We start from the raw sequence: 7628 nt of genomic DNA, 5'->3' as shown, positions 1-7628 counted from the left end.
CATATACGCCGGTGAACTCTGCACAAACAGAAGAAATCTGCACGTTAATATGGGCTGAGCATTTGACCTGTCAAACATGGTGGTGCATTTTATGTTACTGTCAAGTCAAAGCTTGAACTGTTTTGATTTAAGTGATTTTTTATTTTATTTTATTTTAATTTTTTTGCAGCACAGACACCAATGTAAAAGAATGTAGTAAGTGTCTTAGTTTAGCACGGTATAGGTCTGATTTGTAAAAGAACCTATAGTGACAATTATTTTCATTAATCAAGTGTGGTCAATGTCTTGTGAAGGGAGATGCTGGATACATCTTTGATATATTTCAAAGGGAAGGTAAAAAAAACATTTCCTTTTCTTGTAATATTTGAAATATAAAGCCAGGGTGAAATACCACCATACTTGGTTTGCTTGAGGGTGACGTAACGGTTTGCTTTTGTCAGGTTTGTGGTGTTTCATTAACTGTATGACTCCGTACCAACAATTAACATGATCACAGTTTCTGTTTGAGTTAAAGTTTGGCCTTTTCAGTCATATTACGGTTAGACTATTACTTTTTTTTTTTTTTTTTGCACTAGCTGAAGAGAAAGCGTGTGTAAATTCAGACCTTTCATAAGTTAAGAGCCATGAGACATAAATACTGCAACTGTAATTTAAAATTATATAATACATGATTTAGTCCAAGTACGTATGCTATCAAACAATGTTTGACTGTAGCTGCATTATGGTCTCATTGCCTTGTCCTTCACAAAATGTAGCAGCATTTTACTGAATGGCACGTGGTTATAAAAAAGCATCACATCAAACTGAAAACCACATCCCAGTTTAACATGCTGTGGTCTCATACTACAAAATGAGTGAACAATATTATATATTTAAATATCCAAAAAATATGATGGAAAATAATAACTTACCAAAACTTTAATCCTCTGATATTGTAGTTCTCAAAGCTCCACAGTCAAAATGAAATCTGGAACCACAACAGAGGAAGCCCGAAGAGAGATCACATGCCACGGGGCATTAAGACACGCGAATGTCACAATGGGGAACTTCAAGAGAGAGTTTCATCTTTTTCAGGGGAATCATGCAGAGTTACTGTAAAACTGTTCTATGTTTCTCTTTTACTTTTCATTTCTTCTCTTTAGAAGGAAATATTCGGGAATTCAGGTTTTATATAGAAATATCATTTTTGAAATATGCAGCATACACTGTACATAAATGTATATAGCTTCAAGAAAACATTTTTAGTTTCCCCATCATATTGTTTAACAAATAAAATGTCTTTGAGTTTTTGTTTAAGGTAATACAGAAAATACAGAAATTAAATTACTAGTTTAAAAAATTATTTATTAAAAGTAAATTTAAGTTTAACTAAATACCCCTGACTTTCCAAGCTCATGTTAATACAAGCAATTTACGCCAATGTAAAGATAAAATAAAATTGTTTTAAACACGTACTTGTGTGAGCAGGCTGGCACATTTTCCAAAGAAAGACATAAGACATAAGACATGTTTATTAATCCCACGTATGGGAAATTTCCTTGTCACAGTAGCACGGAATTTGGCAAAATATATATACAAAAAACAAAGACGACTTCGACAGGGAAAAGAGTTACCAAAAAAACACAATACAAATTTGAAAAATATTTACAAAAAATAACAAAACTCTGAAAAGAAGAAAAGAAACTGATTTCTGTGAATTTACACAGTCTGAATCTGAAAACGCTGCTGATAAGGAAGTTCTGTTGGTGTGTTAAGCCTTGTGTAATGTTCAAAAATTCTGTTCTTAATTCTTAATCTGTTGTTATTTTACCCTGCACTACTGGTAATTATTGTGTCTTTGTTTGAAAACCGATTTACTGAATTTGTAACATTTCCCATTAAGCAAGAGACAAAGGGGTGGCTAACTGGTATATACACCGTTTCAAAATCTCTAAGAGGCTACTTGAAAAACCTACATCATATAAGCTATACGACTGAACCCTACATTTTACATGAAAAGGTCTTCAGTTGTAATGTACAATCAGTGTTCATGTCCTGTCTCAAAAAAAAAAAAAAAAAAATATATATATATATATACTTAAGCAGTTCAGCATCCACAGCAGTATCCTGGACAAAAATACTGTCATAACAACTAATATGTGAAACTTCTTCACAAATATTACATTGACAGTGTGTAAAATTCACCCCTGTGACAGGAATAAACATCTGTTCAAGAAATGTGACAACCAAAATGTTTCTGCACCACTGAATTTTACTGTTTGTATTAACATTCATCTTTCCCGGAGTTTTTTGTGTCTTTGCCACTGAGAAGCATCCCATGACATAATGCTAGTGCCACCATGCTTCACGGTAGGAATGGTATTAAGAGGTGATGACAAGTGCCAAGTGTTAGTACTTGGAGTTCAACTCACACTTCAACTTTTGAAATTTTTGTCTCTTCGTAACAGGGAATCTGTCTCCTTGTGCTCTGAGAGTCCTTTAAATGGTGTCTGGCAAATCTGTGCCTTTCATCAGGTGGTTATGTAGCTCTAATATAAAGTCCTGACTGATGTAGTCCTGCTGAGATGGTTGCCCTTACTGCCACTTCCCCTGTCTCAGTAGAGGGTACTTCTGGTTTGTGGTTTCAATGCACTAGGGAAGTAAAAGTGTTCTAGGGAACACTGAAGATTTACATGTGGCTTCATGTCTTTACTCAATCTACAGATTTAGACTTGGACTTGTTTTGTGTCAAGACACTCACTGAGAACTACCTTTTTAAACTCTGTTCAGTCAGTTCAGTTTGCCACTCTAGTAAGGGTCTACACCCATCTCAAGGATGATGACTGCACCTGTAGAGCCTTTTGTAAATGAGATTTCAGTGTTGGTGTTTTTCATAATGTCAGTGTGGAGTGTAAACACATGACCATAATTGCAGTTTTATCCAGTTAAAAGTCAAATTGCAAAATAAAGAGTGCAAAAGGTGAGGGAATCAGAGCACTTTGTATTGCTACTCCATGGAGACAGTGGCAGCAGATATGTATGAGTAGACATTAGGTTGTGGTTATTCTGACCTGCACTGTTACTGTTTTAAATAGCATGGTTGCAATGATTCTTTAAAGGACACACATCTTTTAATGCATGCTGCAGTTAGTATGAATGTGTTGTATTTAAGAATTTTCCCTCTAACTGGGTAACAGACACACTGGTCTTAATCAAAGATGCAATGGCGGAAGTACAGTTTCACAATGTGGCACTTTGGTGCCATCTGTTGGAATTATTCACACCAGTCGCTCCCAGAATGGAGAAAAAAATGAATGAATGAAAAATGAATGAAAGAAAAATATAACTGAGAGAAGCAGCGGAATAGCCCATGAACCCTTCTGAGGCTGTCCTGTTCTGTCCGGCAACAGAATGTTGGTCACAGGGGTCTCCGTGGATCAGGCTTGGTCCAGTGCATCCTACAGATACTTGATCAGTTTGGGATCTAGTGAACTGGGAGGCCAGGTCAACCCCTTGTGCTGTTTTCCATGTTTTATGAGTTGTCGTTTCTATGGGGTGGGGGTGCCTGGTCTGGTCTAAGTGGGTGCTACATGTCTGAGTAACAACCACATGAATGCCAGGTCTAAGTTTCCCAGCAGAACACTGAATTGTCACAAGATGGTCAATGTTATTTACTTCTCCTGTCAGTGGTTTTAATGTTATGACTGATCGCTGTATGCACTTCTCCAAAACCTGACCTGTTATACGTGCCAGATCCTTTAGAGGGCAGTGTTGTAGAAACACAGATCAAGTTCACTGTGCGTCATCGTCACAAACACGGAAAAGGAGCGGCGTAAGACATAAGTTAGTGCGCGCTGGGAGAGCGTAGTTTTTGTCGGCTTTTATGCGATTTATTTCGACATAAAAATATTTCATTAATGGTCGTCGGCATAAGGCAAGGCGTGAGGCGGTGACTTATCACAGAGAGCCAGAACACGGATGTGGCTGCCTTTATCTGTTGATTTCCGTTGGTCTTGATAACGAAACTTTACTGAAGAAGGCCCGTGAAATCATGGCTGACAGCATGGATGAGGATATGTCCGATGACCAGTTACCGCTCCAGCAGGACCTGACATGCCCTGTGTGTCAGGGCATATTCAGGGACCCCGCGTTGCTACCCTGCAGCCACAGTTTCTGTCGGGAGTGCCTGCAGAGAAGTTTCGAGTACAGCAAAGCCTGTCCCGTCTGCAGGACGGCGTTTCAGGAAGAGCAGGCCATCTCCAACCGTGCGCTCAGCAGCGCCTGCGAGACATTTCTTAAACAGGCAAACTTGCGGCCGAACCCGATTCGCCGAAACGAGGAAAGCTGTAACCTGCACCTGAAGCCGCTGGAGCTGTACTGTGAGAAGGATGAGGAGCCTTTGTGCGTGGAATGTGTCTCTCTCCACAACACGCACAGGCTGCATTCTCTGAGGGATGGAGTACCGATATGTAAGGTAAAGAGCCCTGCCCAGCTTTAAACCAGTTAAGGAAATACTGACAAGAAAGGAAGCAAAGACTGAATACGTCCACACCCCGTAGCTTATTGTATTTAACATATTTCCTTATTCCTGATGTGCCAGTTTTTCCTCATCTGTTCTTTTTTCTTAGGTCCTCTTTTATGCTTTCATTTCTTCACTCCTTTTTCACCCTGCTCTAGTCCCATTTCTTAACCACACTAAAAACACCCTGAGAATAACATCCAGGTTCATTTTGGGTTGTGTTTGATATTTCCAAAGAAAGGGAAATACACCCAGACCAACACAGCAGTCAAGCTTATAATTTCGCAGCAATATTAAAGTTGCAGTTTTGGAAGGGTGAGCAAGCTGGCATACAACTGAGCCCAATATCTGGCAGCAAAGACTGGAACGGCATTTGAAATTAATATTATGCTCCATTTTCGCTTTCCCTCGTTGATTCCAGAACACGGTACAGAGTCCTTGTTTTTCTTGGTACTGGTCACTTGCCTAAAATATCTCTTGGTGATGATGTGCTTCTTGCAGAGGGAGCTCAGCTTCAAAGTCCAGATCTTTGAAAAGAAAGTGGAAACATACAAGAAAATGACACGGAAATTCAGCAATGCAGTGACATACATCAAGGTAAAGTTGCGGTCCATCTGCATTTAATGATTAATCTAGTTTCTTACACACAAGCTGCAAAACTTGTCCATTGCATTCAGACATCTTCCATCTTCACCCAGTTCCAGCAGGGAAACTGGATCCATACCTGACTTTGATCTTTTACTTCTGTGAATAATACAGCCCCCTAGAGCGACCATAAAGATATTTGTACGTGATATTGGCTCTCGGGATTACATTACAAAGAAAAAGATGAGCAGTTGCTGGATATTAGGAAGTAGTTCTTCCCTAACATATTGAGAGTGAGAAGGTTGTATAGTAAATGCATGGTACACAAAAAACAAAACTGTATATACAATGCAAAAAAAAAATAACAAAACATATGCAACACATCACAGACTGTGCATATCCTGTTTCATGTTTGTATGTGCACTGTATATGTGAACTATCATCTGTGGCTCATCGCAGCATCAGGCTGGGGAAGCCGAAAAACGGATCAAGGCTGAGTATGAGAGGCTCCACGAGGCGCTTATTGCAGAAGAAAAACAGCGTCTGCAAGCACTGGCCACTGAGGAGCAGGAGAAGACTGCTGCCATAGCGGAGATGATTAAAGACACAGAAAAAGACATCATCGCCCTGAACAAGCACATTGAGACTCTGAAGAAAGAGATGGGCAATGAGGATCTGCCCCTAGTGCGAGTAAGAGAGAGCAGCTCAGTCCATCTTGTTTTGTCTGTTCTGTTTAGCTGTTTTAGATGACTTGAGCTAATCTCATCCACTCTCTTTTGTGTTTTAGAATTTCCGGGCTTTAAAAAGAAAGTAAGTCATTGCATCTCTTTACATTTCTGGTGTTTTTTGTTCATTTATAAACATCTCTTTTTAACTTAACATAATGCCATCTCTGCTCTAGAACCCAGTGGCCTAAGGCGGAGCCTTGCCTTCCTGACAGTGCTCTTTTGAACATGGGCAAGCATGTTGGTGGTTTGAGCTTCAAGATATGGAAGAACATGCAGACCAATGTCAAATATTGTGAGTGAATTACATGATGGGAGTTTGGAATGACTTGTATTTGGCGGAACTGTAATTGTATTGGCATACTTTTAAGAACTGTTCGTATATTTAACAAATCTTATAAGACGCTAAATGACACCTTTGTGTCTCATTTCTTCCTGTGTTTGCAGATCCAGTGTTGCTGAACCCGAACACAGCCTCTCCATGGCTGTCGTTGAGTCCTGATCTGACCAGTATGAAGGAAAGTTCCGAGCGGCTGACCGTCCCTGATAACCCAGAGCGCTTTGACCCCTGTGTCTTTGTCTTAGGTGCCGAAGGTTACACCTCCGGGAAACATAGATGGGATGTCGTTGTCGGTGACAATCCCAAGTGGATAGTAGGGGTATGCAATGAGTCAGTGGCCCGTAAAAAGAAGTTCACAGTGTCAACAAATCGTGGTGTGTGGTCTATAGGACTGAGCAAAGGGGTGTATACCGCCCTGACTAGTGAGCGTACAGAGCTGCAGCTGCATCCACCTCCTGAAAGGATTCGCATCAAGCTGAATATCGATAAAGGAGAGGTGTCCTTTTGGGATGGGGGAACGGCAAAGCACCTGGTCACTTTTCCACACAAGTTCGAAGAGAGGATATTTCCTATTTTTGGCCCTGGCCTTCATAGTACACCTATGGTTCTGGTTCCGGGAAAAATGGCTGTACACACATCATGAAATGCTAAAATACTGCAGAAGTCTGGTTCTTGACCCAAAGCTGTTTGATTGAAAGTGACCGTGAAAAACATTTTCAAATAAAAAGGCAGGGCAAGTTTAGCTCAAGCACAGCTTACCACTAAAAAGATGTAGAACATCAAATAAAAGATTTAAATCTGCTAATGATGACAGATGAAAGATTAGAATAAGAAAATCACATTTCAAGAGACATGAGAAAAAGAAGAAAAGAAAAACTACTTAACATAACTGCACAAACATAATGAAGCTGACCAGAAAAGGGGGAAAAAAACCCAGGCTACGATAAAGTTTGCTTAAGGAAACGCTGCGATTCAGTTGTTAATGTCTGGTAGGTCAATAAAACAAAAAGATTCAGTGTCAGCACAATTTGAATCGCTTGATTCTGTATTTTAATGGGGTGTTATGGCAGTAGTTTTGTGTTTGGATTTATTTTATTTGCATTGAGAATCAAAGAAATTCCTTCTGTGCTTGGAAATCTATTTTAATGACTTGTTTAACTACTTTTATAAGATTCTGTTGTAAACTGAATCTGTTTTGGTTCGTTGGTTTGTACGATAATTTGCAATCGTGTGTAATCATCTTGTCACTCACTACACAAAGTGTTGCCATGAAGTAGTCGCACTCATCAGGACATTGCTTTGGCAATAAAGTATTGTTACCGCTGCCGTGAATCTGCTTAGTGTGAAAACAGAATACGCTGACTCTTCTTCAATAAAATATTTTAAAATCAATTAAGTTTGTTCATAATTACTTATTTACAATATTTACAACTGTAAATATTCAAACATAATTGCTGAAATTTATGAACTTAAAACAGGA

At 39.3% G+C, this 7628-nt stretch overlaps 1 protein-coding gene across 1 annotated transcript; it reads left to right on the top strand.

Annotated features, from left to right (window-relative positions):
* The first annotated feature begins 3736 nt into the window (after window positions 1-3736).
* Window positions 3737-7540, top strand: trim35-28 (tripartite motif containing 35-28). Its single transcript, XM_084556735.1, has 6 exons — window positions 3737-4453; window positions 5000-5095; window positions 5543-5773; window positions 5871-5893; window positions 5985-6103; window positions 6256-7540. The coding sequence occupies exons 1-6, from the start codon at window positions 4031-4033 to the stop codon at window positions 6789-6791; spliced, it is 1428 nt and encodes a 475-aa protein (XP_084412861.1). The 5' UTR covers window positions 3737-4030; the 3' UTR covers window positions 6792-7540.
* The last annotated feature ends 88 nt before the right edge of the window (window positions 7541-7628 follow it).

Source organism: Chelon labrosus, assembly GCF_963514085.1.
Source record: "Chelon labrosus genome assembly, chromosome: 12".
Lineage (NCBI taxonomy): Eukaryota > Metazoa > Chordata > Actinopteri > Mugiliformes > Mugilidae > Chelon > Chelon labrosus.
The sequence above is the reverse complement of the archived record's forward strand: the minus strand, read 5'-3'. Positions and strand labels throughout refer to the sequence as shown.

Coding starts and splice junctions, on each gene's coding strand:
- trim35-28 (XM_084556735.1), top strand. CDS start 4,031: ATGGCTGACAGCATGGATGAGGATATGTCCGATGACCAGTTACCGCTC. Junction 4,454..4,999: donor ATGGAGTACCGATATGTAAG/GTAAAGAGCCCT, acceptor TGCTTCTTGCAG/AGGGAGCTCAGCTTCAAAGT. Junction 5,096..5,542: donor ATGCAGTGACATACATCAAG/GTAAAGTTGCGG, acceptor GGCTCATCGCAG/CATCAGGCTGGGGAAGCCGA.